General features: G+C 42.4%; 1 protein-coding gene across 5 annotated transcripts in view; it reads left to right on the forward strand.

The window, feature by feature from the left end:
• rbfox3a (RNA binding fox-1 homolog 3a) overlaps positions 1 to 16,855 on the forward strand; it is a 158,736-nt gene that overhangs the window by 24,769 nt on the left and 117,112 nt on the right. For all 5 annotated transcript variants that reach the window (XM_088359694.1, XM_088359695.1, XM_088359696.1 and 2 more), the window contains one exon: positions 11,704 to 11,744. In XM_088359694.1, the coding sequence (XP_088215820.1) occupies positions 11,704 to 11,744 (41 nt within the window). The remainder of the gene's footprint in view (positions 1 to 11,703; positions 11,745 to 16,855) is intronic.

Genomic DNA, 16,855 nt, shown 5'->3' on the forward strand with positions numbered 1-16,855 from the left:
GCTTTTTAGGCTGCCCTCTTTCAAATAAAAGAGGTAACAAAGGAAAATAAAGACAGAAATTGAGTTGTCCAACTAAACCGAAGAGCGTGTGAGTGAATTCAATCAAAATGGCATATTTGAGTATTTCAAAGCATCTTATTAAAGCAATACTCTGCATCTTGCCTATTTGACCTGATTAGCAACATAGCCCTTTGAACAGGGCTGGAAATGCGCTCAGAAAAATGATAGACGCAGTTCAGGATCGAAAATGCCACGTTCAATTGTGTTTGTGATTAGCATTTGGTGATGAAGGCCAGCTGCACCAAGTTGTTAGGAGCTACTTTTGGCCTCCGGGGGAAGTTCCAGGCACTAAAGGCGGTTTGTGATGATTATATGCCCGACCAGGTGCTCTTTTGTGTGACCATGCAAAGCAGCAGAGCGGCCGGCAGATCCCGCTCACGGGCGCAGCGGCAAGCTGAAAACGACAAGCTCAAAAGTTCAATCTGGGATACAAATGTTGCATCAAACAATGTTGTGTTTTATTATCACACATCCATTTCCATCCCATCCAAGTTTAGAGCTTAGCAAACAGAATCACGGCTGACTTGCCGCGACTGCACGTTACTGACTCGTATTAGTCCCGGGGCTTTCTCCAATGGGAGACCACACACACACACACACACCCCCGCAATCGGCCCGATCTTATCCCACCCAAAAAGTCTCCATTTTCCCTGACGCTCGACCTCCTTCTGCCCTGGGTACATTCATAAATGGAAGTCTCATTTCACTGATATAAACACATTTGGCAGCAATAGATGGCACATCACTTTGCAGCCCAGCGGGAGGGAGAAAAGCCAAGCAGCGGTGGAATAGCAAGTTCCCGGCGTGCAGAATAGAGATTAAATGAAAGCAAGGGTGTTAGGTGAAAAGGTGACAATGTATGGCCATCCCTGCCGGTTCTGGCCTCCAAACACACATTTCTTCATCAAAACACATTTTGTTTGGAGGACAACATTCAGATTGTAAATGACTTCATGCGCAGTCGTGAAGCCCCCCCCCCCTTGTTTTTTTATTTACAGTCAGATTAATATCATGATAAAAAAAATGATTCTTGGGGAAAAAAAAATAGCAAATGAGCTTGGTTCATTGTGACCTTAGCTGGAACAAAACAAAGCAGCCAGATAAGGTTGATGGGGTCATATTTTGTTTCCCCGTTTCCCCCGGATTCCTTCTTCTCCAGGAAAATCATACTGATGACAGTTTTATTAGTTTCCAGCAGATTTATTAGGTGATGAACTTGTTTTTTAAAAGGACAAGACCACAATCACTCTTTTAGATTGTTTCATTGTTGTATCTGCTCCCTGCTTCCTCCCACCTCCAAGCCTTCTTGTAGTTTAATGGTAAAGAATTTACTTTTGGAAAAAGGTGGATGCTAGGGTAAAAATTCTCATTGTTTCCCCGCGCATTCTATCAAAATTCTGACTTTTGCACAGTCGCTTGACTTTACACTCTGTCTAACCTACTCCAGCATGTCAAAATAAGAGTAATTCCTTCCTATACTTGCGACAGTATATTTATAAATACTACATAAAAAGACGCTTTGTAGTTTGTTGTCAAAGTGTACAAGTGTGTGTCATTATAGCGCCAATGTTTAATGACTGCGTGATGAATGGTGTCAGGTTAAGCCCTCTTTGACATGCGTCCCTTCAGAAGTTCACCTGACAGAACTGAGCCGAGCCGAGCAGAGCAGAGCAGAGCGTTGATGAAAGGTAGCGGGAGCAGACAGTGATGTGCTCTACAAAGACGTGCAATTAGAAATGGAAGAAGGAGGTGATGAAGATAAAGCCAACGGAGGTCTTTGAAAAAAGATGGCTTGAGCAGAAGACACACACCGTTCCGAAGCCCAAGATTCAATGGGAACTCATTCGCTGCCAAGCCACTTAATACGGTCTATAATTGCCAATGGCACTGAATGAGTTAACAACCCGAACTGGAAACGTTTTCACCCAATCCAACTTGATTCTTAAGAGCTCAGGTAAAGTTCAGGTAAAGTAGCAGCCAGTGCAAATTTCACCGACAGCGATAAGCGAGTTCAAAGAAGAGTGCCCTGACAATGTCAGTCATAGCCGCTTTTGTCAAGGCGGAATTCTTGATTCCGCTCATGTATCGGATCTCATTAGATTGTGCCGGTCGGTGTAGCACATCATGGAGTGTCCGGTGAGTGGTTACAAATTATTCTCTGAAGCTGTTGCTGCTTTGTTTCTCTCTTTGTGTCTCGTCTTTCAAAATGCTTTTATAATTAAAATGTACAGAGCTCTGTCCTTGGGCTAACTTTGCAACTTTCAATCAGCATTTCTACTTAGCCAGAGTCAAGTTGAAGAGCTGTCAGCCTGAATGACTCACACTGCTTGATTTAGTAGTCTTCTTTTTTTTTTTTTTACCACATTTTCAACTCGTATAATTTCACTGACAGATGATGCTATAGTTTCACCATTAATTCATTAATGACCAGAATTGAAAGGAAGAAATATGTCTTGTTTCTGTCCCCCTTGCGGGCCACACCAAATGATGTGGCGGGCCGTATCTGGCCCCCTGCCCTTGAGTTTGAAAGCCCTGTTCAAGTGATTTTTGTCCACTTGTTTGATGTCCACCAAATGAAATTATTTTAACAACTGGATGATGTCATTGAATGAGAAAATTATGGGCGAGAAAGAATCACATAGGACAAAAATAAGCAAAAAATACTTTCAGTTTCTTCAACCCAGAGAATGTGCGCCAAGATCTAATATGCACCAATTATACGGTATCATGAAAAAGAATCAGAGATGAATGGGGGGAAAAAAAGGACCTTTTCTATTCATGTGTGTCTTAGATCCCGATTTTCTTTTTTGTGCTCATTTCAAAAATGGACATATTAAGACCCCAAGATAAAATGACGTCTGATAAAAGACATAACTATAGGATTATTCATTGTCTGCGAAAAGTGGCCTCAGTAGCCGTCACATCTTTGCTCTTGGCAGTCTCATACGACACGCTGCAGTCAACTCATTTATTTTCTTTGATATGCTCCAACAAGCTAAAGGTGAAAAAGATGACTTTTCATTTGTATGTATCTTTGCCACGGGCACAGAATGAGCTCCAGAGGCAAATTCATTTTAATTGGTGCGGCGATAAAGGAGAATATTTTCTATTTGAAAGCCAATGGTGTGTTGTCAACTGGTCTTGGCTTTGAAATGCAACCCGCTCTTGTGTGTAGCTCATGTCCATTTCTAATCACAATCATCTTTCAAGTATCCGTGTGCCGCCTACAGGAATAGAATGAACATACATGCCAAATAGAAACAACTTTTCTTGACCTGCTTGGTCACTTGTTCCTAAGCAGAATTTGAACAAATACACTTGTAGTTGTATCAAGATTCTGGTTTTGTATAAGTTGGCCGGCGTCACATCTCAGTTGCCGCTTGAGGTCGAATCCCAATGAATGCACTTGGAGGAATGTGTGGCTTTTCCTTCCTTCTTCACTTGACTTGTTTCCTCTACAATACGGTGTTGGTCCTTGTGCATTTGTTTGCACAGTGGTTTTTTAAAAGACAAGGACAAAAGGATAGAAAAGTACGCTTGGCAAAGCAGATATGGCAAAACGCTCTAAAGCCATTCACAATATGTTTTCATGCACATATATTTTCGCTACTCAAGAGGCCTTGACACACACCGACGAATGGACCGAGCATCTTTTATCCTCAGACTTTGAACTGCATCAACGACCACGTGTGCACAAAGGAGTCAAGCCATTTGTTTTTGTGGCCACAGATTAGATTTATTTTTGGGGTCCCCCCCTTCCATACAATGATTGATCCTTAAAGAACATAAAAATGTAATTTAATTTGTAATGATTTCAATGATAAAAAAGACATGACATTATTTGTTCATCTGATTTTTTTTTTTCCCCACTGTATGTTTGAAAAGACTCATGTAAAGATGAGCAATTATTTCATCAAACATATCCAAAGGGGACAGAAGGGAAGTTCGTTCCGCCATCACATCTCGCAATTAAACGTGTCACCTTGACACGGTTTGGACGGAGCGAGAGAGCCGTCTTTTTAATTTCTCCATACTTTTCCCAATTCCACCTCTCTTTAATCCACCATGCTTTCCCCTTCACTGGGTTTCAGTCACAGAGCTGATTGACTTTGAGAGGGCAAGCCAGCACGGAGGGGCTCACTGAGTGTCTCGCTGGAGAGCTGGGACACAGATTATTTCCTTGTCTCTTGTTTTGGGTCCAACAAGCGAGTTCATTCAGCTCAGGCTTTCTTTTCGAGCAGCCAGTCAGCCAGCAGCCAGCCAGCCAGCCAGCCAGCCAGCAGCCTCATTTAGAAGACTCCAGAGTTTCATTGCACCCTTGCAGCTGTCAGGCAATTTGGAATGGGTGTGTCTGTTCATGCCCAATGGACCTCATTCAGAAGCAGCCGCGCAGGTTCCACAGACTCATCCTACATTTTCCAGCGCAAAGATAAAATGTGAAATCAATCAATTAATAGCAGGGCGTTGGCGTAGTAATTAGCACTTGAGCGCCGCTATCTGCGTGCGTGGACGTCGATGGGCGTACAGTTGCGCGTCTGCTGGCAGCCGGTCGATTCGCTGGCAAGCTGACAGGAAAGGAGTGTGAAGTGTTTGTTTAAGCTAATTTGGCTTCAGCCATCTTGACATTTTCACACAATTTGATAAGAGATGGAGTAGATTGGCGGCCCAGCTGGCAATCTTTTATGAACTGGGAGCAGATCAAACCATTCATTCCTGTTAATTAATCAGCACGTGAGCCCAAGGGAGGGCCAGGAGAAGCCACAACATCCGCTGGGATGCAAGCACTTTTTCATCCATCCCTCCTTTACACTGTAAAGAAATACCTGATCATCATATCTTTTTAATCATGTAGTTATTTTGAGATCTTGAGTAAAAAAGCAAATATACAATGAAGACATTTTATCAGTGTGATCTGTTCATTTTGATCATTTTATTAGCGAAGAAGCAAAGCGATTCAAATGAACGACTTTCCATTAGGTTTGTGCTGATTTTTTATTTGTTTTTTTAAATGATAAAAAAGTATAAATTAAAAAATGATACATATATTTAGAAAAACCAGCATTAATACACATCCGGTACACAACACTACCTATTGTTTATGATTTCTATAATTGCCACATTTCGAAAACCTTCATTCCTGCTCAAATTCATAATCATCGCTAACAGTCTGGTAATGTTCCTTAGGTGGAAGCGGCACGCACTAGTCGTCATCACATGTATGAAAAGGAATGACCAGAAATCAAATGAAACGGCTGATTGTTTGAATGTTCCAATGGCACAGGGCCAGTGGATGATTGACGTTGCTCTGATCTATTAAACACAGCTCGTGTCTCATCCAAACAAATAATAATTCCATCGACTAATATTTGTCTTCCATCGCAGCTTACAAATGTCACTTGCCAACAAGTGTAAAGCTTGTGAGCCATGGCCGGCCACGCTTGTAAAGCGTCTTGACCTGATTAGTCGTGATCTCCCATAGAGGACATGGATCCTAATTGCCACTTGGCAAAGGCGCTTCAGCTTGTCACATCCTTCCGACAGTGTCATTGCTTTTGCTATTTATTTGCATGTTGTCTCCAAGTGAACTTAAGGTCTCTGACATAAATCATGTGCCGATGCTTTGGATAGAAGATGTCACAGGAGCTCTTAGGGATGACAGTGCATCAGCTTGACTGTCATTCTCCATGGCATCACCTCATGTTCTGTTGTCGAGGTAGCATTCGTTTGAGAAAAGCCATGTGACATTAGGATGTCTTTGTTCAAGCCGTTTGAGAAAATGGATGTTAACCAGGTCCTTGTCTTCTATTTGTTCTGGTTGCCAAGGATTCATCAATTGGATTTTTGATGTCAACCCGAGAGTGTAAAGCTTCTGCAGTGAATGTGTTGGTCTTGCATCAGACCAGCACATGAGGCCTGAAATATTCAGGATTTTTCTCAGCAGAAGAAAAAAAAAAGAACATGCCTCAGGTGTGAGGTGTGTCAGGCAGGCTAAATCTCTTAACCCTGATCTCTGAGGCATTACCACCCTCGAAATCCGCCCCCCTCCCCTCCTAAAGCCTCACACCCACAGTCTTTTATTCCCTTGAGCAACAACACAGTTGAAGGTGAAGATAACAAGGATTGTGTGGCATCATCTCGTAGGATCAGAGAGTTTTCCATGTCACTTTCTTGCCCTCTTTTTGCCACATCGTGGCTATACACACACACACACACACGCTCACACACATGTGCGGCTCCTCGGGCTCCGTAGAGGGCCATCAGAGCCTAATTAATGGTGGCTGCAGTTATGTTTTATGATAGAACATAATCAGGCTCTAATTAGTTTGAAATGGGGCCCACAGGTCTGATTTATGACCAGTTAGGGTGATCGCTGGGGAGTGATTGAAGAGCTGACTTTTCCATCTTGCATACTCCAGCCTTCAAAATGGGAAAGTCTGCAGTCATTCCAGAAGAGTGCAAATACATAGCTCATTCGGGTCAATACTCTTTGCTGTCTTTTTTTTTCCTCCCCCCTGCTTTGGTTATTTATTGATCATAGTCTCGACTTCTTTTCAAATGTTTTGCCATTCTGCATGATTGATGAACAGCAACGGAGCAAATAATGGAAATTCGGGCTCATTTGCGAGCTCATCGCTGTTGCGGTGCCCTTGAGCAAGAGGCTTTTTCTTTAATATCACTGTCTTAACATGTGCTTATTGCATATTTTTTCATGATGTGTTCAAATTGATATTTTGCTTCAGGGGGGATGAATGAAATGTTATTTTCTTTTGCTCATTTGTACCTGTGAAACTTTCATTGGTTTTTTTTCCCCCCCATGCTGGTTTAACTTTAGTGGTCCTGATTATTGCTGCATTTTGAATCTGATGATGTCATTACTTTCTGCTAGTGCAGTTCAAAGATATTGACTAATGACTTTTCTTTTCTCTCTCAAATTTTGCCTTTTCCGGTCACATGCGTCAACATGAAGTTAATTTATTCCGAAAGGAAAATTTCCAATTGGAGTAGGCAAGTCTTCCGAAAGGAATTGGAGTCATTATTTGATGAATGCTCTGCAACGAGGAGTTTATTTAAGCCTCGTGTCGAACAGTGCTGGGCAAAAGTGAACTTCTTCTAATTGGGGGGGGATCACAGAATGAAGAGCTTGAGTTCTCGGTGTTCCAATAAGGTTGCGTAATTGAATCGCAATCTGTCACAGAGACAGCTGTGAGGCACCAGACGCTCGGAGGCTTGCATTTAAGATTAATTAATGGATGGCTTCATTTCTCTAATTGCGTGTTCCCCGATAACGAGATTGGAGTTGAGACAATTATCTCTTTGCTCTTGAAATCCCATTTGTCTGCAAAGGGTATTTTTAACACCCTCCGTTGCGCTTTGAGGTCAGTTTACATTTGCAGAGGCCACTTTGTATGAATAGCACAGGGATGGAATTGAATTGTACATTTCCAGTTGCTTTTTGTTTTTACAATCTGACGTCCGTTCTAATTTTGATCTTGTGTCTTTTTCACAGCTTTTCTTGTTTGTTCTTCAAATAGATCAAACCTGGCTCTCTTTGCCTGGGAACATTTTCCACCATAATCCTTGTTTTCCTCCATAATTGGCCTGTAGTGGATTATTTAGTCTTTTTGTGCTACTTAAATAACAATATGAAACAATATACTATATTGTTTGATTTTGTTTTGTTATAAATTGACGTGTCAAGGAGTGATTGAAAAAGGGTAAGAGAAGACGTGTTGTTTTTATTGGGAACAGTTGACAATGAAGACATTCCAAGGGCTTGTTAGGGACTTGAAAGAATCACTTGCTGAGGAGCAAGCTTGAGTTAAGAAGAAAAAGAATGAGGCAAAGTAACCCAAGCGAAAAAGAAACAATTCCAGCGCTAATAGGGAGGCACGGAAAGAAGTCCGTTGAAATCACTTATACAGGAGGAAGCGGCAATCAAATCAACTCTTTTTAATTAGTGTGTCTTTCGGAGAGTGATTTAGGGGCGCCGGATTCCAGACTGGAGGTGAACTTTTTTCCGGGCTACAATGACACTGCGAGTCAGCTCGTGCTGTTCTCATCCTATGTGTACGTGGCCTGGGGCTGATGAAGCCATTAGGGCTTGCTCTCACAGCCAATCAATCACCATGACAAGTCAATAGCAGAGCTGGATGGCTTTTCTTCAAAAAGCAGTCAGCCTACCAAAACTACTCCAATAATCTGCCCAATCACTCAGTGAGCAGACCTGAACTTCCAACCTCTAGTTGACAAAACCCCGCTCCAATTTGTGCAGAGCAATTGTTTGATCTCACCTAGATGTCACCAAAAAAAACAACAACACACACAACTACTGTCTGTTCAGATTGCGGTTTTGTAGATGTTACAATTCGCTCATCCTCTAAGGTTGGTGCTTTAACGGCTTCAAGTCTTTACTGTCAACCTATCAACATGACAAAGTAATAATGACTTCTTCCATTTTGTCATCCATCATCCCTAAATTGATTTATTTCTGTCACATGGCGATGTGCTCACGGCAGTTTATATAACGCTTTGCTAATGGTTTGCATTAAGGCTGTGCAATTAATCGAAATTCAATTACCATTATTACACTCTAGAATTATCATCTTAATCCTCCCGTCTATCCGTCCGTCCGTGCATCCATCCATCCATCCTTTATCTTCCTCACATGGTTATTTACCTCTTTATCCCTCTTTTCAAGTTATCTCCAATTGCAAATAGAAAGTGACTTGACCGACCGATAGCGGCGCTAAGTATGGCCACCTACACGCCCTGCTATTGATTTATTTTTGTCCCCGCAAGTGTGAGGAAAAAAAACCCAAACACCCCTTTCTTCAACGCCTTGTTGATTTGGGGATTAGCACTGGTAACAATAAAGAAAAAAGACAAGGGAAAAAAAAAGCCCTTGCTATTTCTATAGCTGTAACCATACAGTAGGAGTGGGACGTGGCGGAGGCAGGCTGGCAGCTGTGGGCAGCCACAAGTACACTACAATGAGAACGTTAGTAGGAGGGATTCTATTGTTTGTGCAGTCAAACCCTCCAGTTGGTCCAGTGGAGATAGCACAAGCGCTCTGGAAAGTGAAGAGAAAGAGGGAGGTAGTGCTTATCCTTTGGACTGTCTTGAGCTCAAGCTCAAAAGGCAATGCGGGTCACATACTCATACATACAAATAAAACGATGCTGAATTTGCACATTTACAAGGAAATGAATAGTCTCCGATTTTTAACTTGTTGATGATGGTCATGGACAGAACGTCAGTGGTGGAGAAACTCTTGGTGTGCAAAAGGCACCCAGCTCAGGAAGGACCCACTTTGGCCCACTCCTTCTTTAAAGCAAGTGCTTTGCTTCTATGCTTATTTGACACCGAGTGTTCCTTTAACCGAAAACCTTTTCCTGAAATGCTGTTTCCCTTCTGGGCTCGCCGCTTTATCTCACCTGTTGTAAACGATATCGCCTATGTGTGTATGTTACTGTCTCACACAGCTTGGAATAGCAGCAGAGAAAAAGTACAATCTCCCTTCCTGTCTGCTTCTAATATATGACAAACATGTATTTTTACACTGCTCTCCTGCACAATCTTGTCCTGAGACACATAGTAAACTGTATGGCCTCTCCTCTCCTCTCCTCTCTTCTCCTCTCCTCTCCTCCCTTCCCTCCGTGCGGTGGGACTCGGAGAGCGTTCCCTCTGTCTTGTTTATCACTTTTCCATTTTTAACTTCCAGGCATGGTGGTGCAGTAAATCAGAGCAGGCCACACCTTGTCATTCTGTGATTACCTGCTGCAAAATAAAGTGACTGGGTGCCTGGCCAAGAAAATGGAAGCGGCTCACACACAGACAGGGACAGATGAGTGTGTGCATGGAGCCATTCTTTAAAACATGAATGATGGCAAACAGCACCTCAGCAATAACTGATTGTGTGTGTGTGCGTGCGTGCAGCTGTGCAAGCCATTCACATGAAGCGGCAAAGGAATTGATTATTCTCTGCACCTTGTAACCAAATCTGTGTTTCTGTGCACAGCCTCCCACCTGTGTTGATACTAATCTCAGCTAAGCTCGGCTCTCAAGCTGTGCCGATATCAGATGAACCTCTGTGTGTAATCCTTCAGCCTGAAAGTAAAAAACAACCAATCTTTTCCAATGCTGTATTGCTAAAGCTTCCAGCCTACACTCCAGACTAAAAAAGGGTGAAGGAAGCCTACTTGTGCAATGCCACACTGGCACCAGCCCAAACTGCAGTTGGGGCTAACCACCTCAAAACGGACTGATTTCAACAAGGCCCTATAAAGGGTGTGGAAATATTCTTGATTTATGGGCTATTTTGCAGATAATGCTAATCATGCAAATGATCCAAATGATGCTAATAATGATCACAGTCACCCTAATAGTAGTAGTGCAACAGAGAAAAAAACTTTAATTGAAGAGAGGGAGGTTAAGAAGAAAAACTGACTTAAAGGGGGTGGGGGGGGCACTGTCACTTTACATTTAGGTGCTGGTTACACAGCGCAGTGGGCTAACGGACAAACAATCCATCCTTATTTACCCTGCTCAATGCCAATCGCATCGATCGGAGAAAATTGGATTGTCACATCCAGTGGCAAACTCTTTCGTTTTGATAGACCCTATTGAAAGTATTTTTCTGTCCACATGAAGTATTGAGCTGAGAAAGAAAAAGTCATCAACATACTTTGAATACCTTTCCCCTCCCCTATGGGTGACTTTCCAAGTCCAAAAAGTCCCAAATGGCCCAGTAAGCCGCTAATAGCATTCTTGCAAGAGCCTCATTACCCTCCCAAAACACTCCCATGCAGCTGAAATGCATACTGTCAAACTCTGGTGCCCCCCTCCATCCCTGGCTAACCACATAAATCTGACAGGATGGATTGTCTCAATAGCTCGGGGAAAGTGGATCGGAACTGTGCTAAATAAATAACCAATGGCAGGGAAAGAAAATATGAATATCCAGAGGAGTTGTGTCAGGGGGCTGCCCTGCCCTGCCCTGCCCTGCCCTGCCCTGCATGAATTCCCACTGTGTCTTATTCACAGGCAGGCAAGCAACGGGCCCGCGCCATTTGTTAATTTGCTTGGCGTAATATTTCCATAAATCATGTCATGACAGTGAATGAGCGGATGTCTATGGGTTTCACCCTCGGGGGATAGACAACGCCATAGCTTGTTTGTTTGCTGATGACTTCCAGTCTTGGATGTTCTACCTGATTTACGATCCAATGTGGTTATCACAGCCATCTTCCTCGTCTGGCTTTTCAAATACCCGAATGTCAAAATGTTGACTTCAGCGGAGCTGAAGTTGTTGACTTGGCTCATTGTCACTAGATGCTTGCACTTAAGTGGTTCAGATGAAGCAATGAATGCAAAATGATGGGCAAAAACTGGAAACAGTTCTGTCAGAGCTATAAAGTGGATCCTGTTTTTCTCTTATCATCCTCTTTCCTTTTCTACCTCCAACTCCTCCACACCACATCCTCCACTCCATGGCCTTAGGCCCAACTACTGTGTTGATTTTATTTGTATCAAACTCTAGGCTGGACACACCCACAGCACTACATGAATAGCTGAAATGTTCTTGCATTAGGAGTGAAAGACAGTTCAGCGCACTTCATATTTTGCCTTTGTTTTTCTCCATAGGTTTCCATTAAATGAAGACACGTTAAGCCTTGTCCAGCGCAGTAAGTACACACTTTCTTTTTTCAGTCTGTCCATTTTCTTACTCCTTTTTAAAGGATGGCTTGACCAAATCACTTGGGGATCAGCACTTATTGTGTCAAATTTAGAATCAGTCTAAATGTGATTATAAGATGAAAAATGAAAGATATTAGAATAAGGATGCTCAGACACAAAGTGAATTTGCTCTAAAGTTTCACGAGGAGCCAATAAATGACATTGTGATATGATAATGAGCTCTCGACTGTACGGTAAGTGCTTAGCGAGGGAGGGGCACAGCAAGAAAAACACTGTGTGTTCTCAAAGAATGAATCTTGCTTTGGCACCTCTCCGAGTCATTTATTTTGTGAGAGCAATACATACATATATATATATATATATATATATATATATATATATATATATATATATATATATATTTTTTTTTTTATCTTTTCATTCTCCGACTCACCTTGAAATGAATAGCCTTTCCCTCATTAGTGGGAGTGGAACCGTGGGCTTGTATTGAACACAGCCCTAGGTCACAACACTCCAAAAATCCAAACCTTATTAATTTCAGGCCTTTGAGCTGCTGCTGCTGTGTAGGGAATTGAAGCACGCCGAAAACAAGGCATTTGTCTGTCTTCTGCTGTGTTTTACATAGCGTATCATAAAAAAACTGCTTTTGAGCAGCATGTGGTCTTTTGTTTCCAACGTGATACATTTTGAGGTTCACTCACCTGCAGTTTGAATTTGCTCATTACCATTATTTGCTCTGCGGAGACGAGCGCGGTGATGAGCTCGAAGGTGTATTGTATATTACTAAATTGTAAAACCGGGTTTATTGTCTCGGCAAAGGCCTGCATCTGTCATTATTTAGACTTTTACTGTCTAAAATAACAACGCGAGTGTTGTCCTTGAACTTTGTGCTCAGTGCTGTGGAGTCGAATGTATGTCGTTTGGTGCGGCTTAAGTTTTAGTGTGCTCTCAGTAATGGAATATTAAAATCTACTCTATAGCCGCAATCGTCACATGACGAAACTGAATTCAGAGGATTAGCCAATAGCAGTTGTGCGCAAATGTTAATGCTGCTCTTTAGAAGTTCAAATGTATGCAATGGAGGTGGCAGTATTGTGAAATGAATTGCAAGTCGTCATTAAGTTTTTATTTTTACCAAGACCTCTTCTGGGATAAATATTTCAAAAGAAACACGCCATAGCGGGATTGCTTGTGTTTCAGATTTTCCAGTACCTAAAATGTACTTCACGAAGATGACGGGCAAGGGTTGCAGCATGAAACGGGAAAAAAGGAGTGGAGCTAACAGACAGAGACAATCAAACAGGCACAGAATAAGACAGAAAGTGATCAAATATCCTGGCAAGAAGTCGAGTTGAGTGCAATGTGTGTTTGTCTGCGTCTATAATAAGGCCTGATGTAACGCCAAGCAAAACGGTAACATGGACTCTCATTTACTTTATTCCGTAGCATTCATGTTTATTTAACAAGATGCTGTCCTGTCCTCATTCGAGTGAGCATTATGTAAATGACTAGATCATATTCGTACATGCTTTTTGGAGGTCATTTACGAGCATTTTCTTGTAAGAGTCCGTTTCTGTATCACACTGGGTGTGTCTACGCTTTGTCGGTTTGAAAACCTTTTTGAATTTAAACCAAAAAACAAGCAAAAAAAATTCTCCTAGGGACAGCCCTCCAAAGCCATGTAACCGGAACGAGGAGCGGGAGCTATCCATGGTGCTGAATTATTCCGCTCCTCTGTCTGCACTTGAAATCTCTTCTGATTCTATAATGAGCAAAACAAGTGCAAATAAATAACTCATAACTGCTCAGATTCCCCCAGGGTACCTTCCTCAAACATATCTGTCAGGCGTTTGTGTCTATTAAAGCTACCCGAGCAGGTGGAGCCGACAGTACCTATGGGATTCTCGCTGTTGTGAAATATTTCAAATCAAAAGAAAGAGATGGATTACGAATGGGAGATTTTTTAACTGGAGCTTTTGGGAAGCGGAAAGAAGGCTTATTTGTGTTCAGTAAAAGCTCCACGGGGAGAGACACTTGGAATATATTGCCATGATATGATGCAGCTTTAAGTATACACACAGTGCACTTAAGAATGCATCACATTCACACCAATGTACAGTAGACTTGACACGTTTTCTTACAACTAAGCAGTCACTCACTCACTCCCCGACTCCGTCCGGTGTCCCCAGAAATCATTCATTCCATTATCAGTCCATGGCCGAGTCTGTGTGTTAGTGCTTACTACCTGTGATATGATCCAGGCTGTACATCTTCGTAGGTCAGAATCGACACTCAGGCAAGGTCAGCGCGCGCAATTGTGTGAGCGTGTGTGTGTGTGCGCGCGCACGCGCACGTGCGTTATCTCGCAACATTTGTCAACGAAAAGAAAACATGAAAGGCATGTGGCAGGTTTATTCTGCTCCAGGCAAATTTTTCAAAGGCAAGGTCTTAGGAGAATGTTTTGTCTTTTCTTTAATTATATTTTCAGAGCAATCCTCTGAAATAGCAAAACATGAATAATAGATATGACAAAAGCCAACATAGTCAACATTGCTTTTAACTCGGCAGGAGTGTTGAATGTGAAATTTCACAATTATCTGCTTGGAAACAAAGCATTTTCCTTGGTTTCCATGTGTCAACACTCTCCAAACTTTTTTCTTTTTACGCGACGTATATCGTACTTTTATTTATTCATTTCCTATTTTTCGACTGTCAATATTGCAGCTGTTTCTCTTTTGAAATACAAAATAGCATTCTTCTTATAAACTTTGAAAGCCACTCCAAAAATCTATTGGGGGAGAAACACTGCAGCTTGTTAATGCAAAAACACGTAGTAAACAATATTGCAACTATTTCTTTAGGCAGGTGTGCAATTGATACATCTCTTGTGCTTCCAGCGTTCCAATCCATACGATTGCATTTGTTTCACCCTCTCATCCATCCATCCATCCATCCATCCATCTTCTCTCTTCTCTTCTACTTCATCCGTCTCACTCACACCTCACTTTGGCTCTCATCTATTCACCATTTTGTTGCCGTTGGAATCTCCACCGCTAAATTTCTTTATGGTAATGAAGCTAAGCCAGCAGTGCCAGTGTTGACGCTGCGGGATACATTTGAAAACACTTAACTCTTACAGGGTAAGTAAGGCTGACTCGCTCCCCCGCCCCCCCACCCCGTCCAAGCCAATCATCAAAAAACACATTTAGGACATCGCTTGGCTTCAAGATAGACGAGAGGCTACAAAGTGCTTTGAAACCATGTCGTGGAAATGATCACATATTTCATAAAAGGGTCAGGCTGTTAGAGTCTCACCATGAAACGATTCATATTTCCCACACACGGTCGTGGGTCTCCAAATCACGTTTTCATTTTTTTCCCCCTCCTCTCCTCTCCTCTCCTCTCCTCTCCTCTGCTTGTATTTTTGCCCTCAATTTCTTTTTTCCTCTTTCTAATTGCCAGCTCCCTTTCGCAAAATCAGCAAAGCCGTCCGGTCCAAATCTCCGTTTTGCCGTACGGGGCTTTGGGTGTGGCTTTACTTGATTCATCTTTTTTGGGGGGGGATTTGTTTTAATTAGGGGACAAGGGAATGTAGTGTTGGGGTAGCAAGAGGCCAGGCTTCAAGCCGCGGAAATGCTCTTGATTCCATTCTCAACTAGTTTGTGTCCTGAAACAAAAAAGCAACGTGATATGACTTCAAATAATCTACTTCCATGTGCTCCAATCGATCTTGTCCATGCAGCTTCTTCCCACATTCCAAAACTCAAGCACATAAAGTGAATTGAAATGTAAATTATCCAGACTCTAAATGTGATTGTGAAAGGTGCTTGCTTTGTCTTTCCCAATGTGCCCAGAATGCCCTCTGTTTCTCGCCTAAAGTCGCATTGGGTAGGCTACAGTCCACTATTTGAAGCTTTAATTTGATTTCTTTTGTTTGTTTGTGCTTTCGTATTTTTGCCGCCTTTCACAAGCTTTGTTAGAATAATGAACTGCCTTCCTCCTCGCATTGTAATTGACATGAATAATGACATTCATACTCATTTGCATCTGCTTGTGAGGCTTTCTTATGATTGTCGTCATTTGTTGTCCATGTCAAACAAGTGTAGCCATTGTTTTCGAACAAACAAACCTCAAACAAGCAACGACAACCGATTCAGAAGAAATGATGAGACGTGATTTTCAAAGTTGTGAAAACGCCATCCGGTTAAATGCATTTTTCAGCATCCGGAACATTTGTGTTTGATTCTAAATGCGGCGTTGTCGAACCAAGTCATGTCTGAAAGATCGGCAACGTGAAGTCGGGTGACTTGCTCTCACCCCATGACACGGTCCGTCACTGCCGTACAGCAGATGATCAGTGCGGTGTTGTTGCAAGCTCATAAAGCTTTGAAGCACTCTGCTGCAGGCCTGCTGAGATTAGAAGGTGGCTGTTTGGCACTTGGCTCCATTATTCATCGGCTGTTCTGCATTTTGTTTTGGCGCCAAACACGCGCTGACATCAAAGGTAGAATAGGAAAGGGGAGGAACACGGCCCACTGTCTCCAAAAAGAAATACTACACGTTGCATTTATGTATTTCATTATCTGGCCCAGTAGCAAGGAGAAGAAAAACCAAGAGAGTGATGGCGAGAAGGATGGAGAGGACTGCGGCTGATTGTGTTATCACAATGTTTACATTAAACCCCGACGGCAGAAAAGCCCAAGATGGATTAGAGCCGCTAGAGGGAGGATGTGCATGTCTTTTTACCAACAGGAATGTGCTTGCATGCATCTGATTTTTGACCTCAATTTGAGCCTTCCAAACATGTTCTGCCAAAGCTCCCCAAAATACGGTGGTTGCATTTCTTTCCTGCAGCTCTTGCATCATCGGAGGCAAACGTCAGCATACTCGGCGCCGTAATTCATTCCTCCTTCCCGCCCGCTATTTGCTAGCACTGGATGGGTTATTAGCAGTGTCTCGAGAAGCTATTGTGGCCATTAATACATGTCAGCTCTGTACAGTCCAACTCCTCACTTCATTTATCCCAGCACGCCTTTTCAATTTAATCAAAACTGCAACACACAGGCACACAAACTTTCAATGATGACTTGCCGACTAT

This window comes from Syngnathus floridae, chromosome 18 (assembly GCF_059516105.1).
Source record: "Syngnathus floridae isolate MCC-2025c chromosome 18, RoL_Sflo_1.0, whole genome shotgun sequence".
Classification (NCBI taxonomy): Eukaryota; Metazoa; Chordata; class Actinopteri; order Syngnathiformes; family Syngnathidae; genus Syngnathus; species Syngnathus floridae.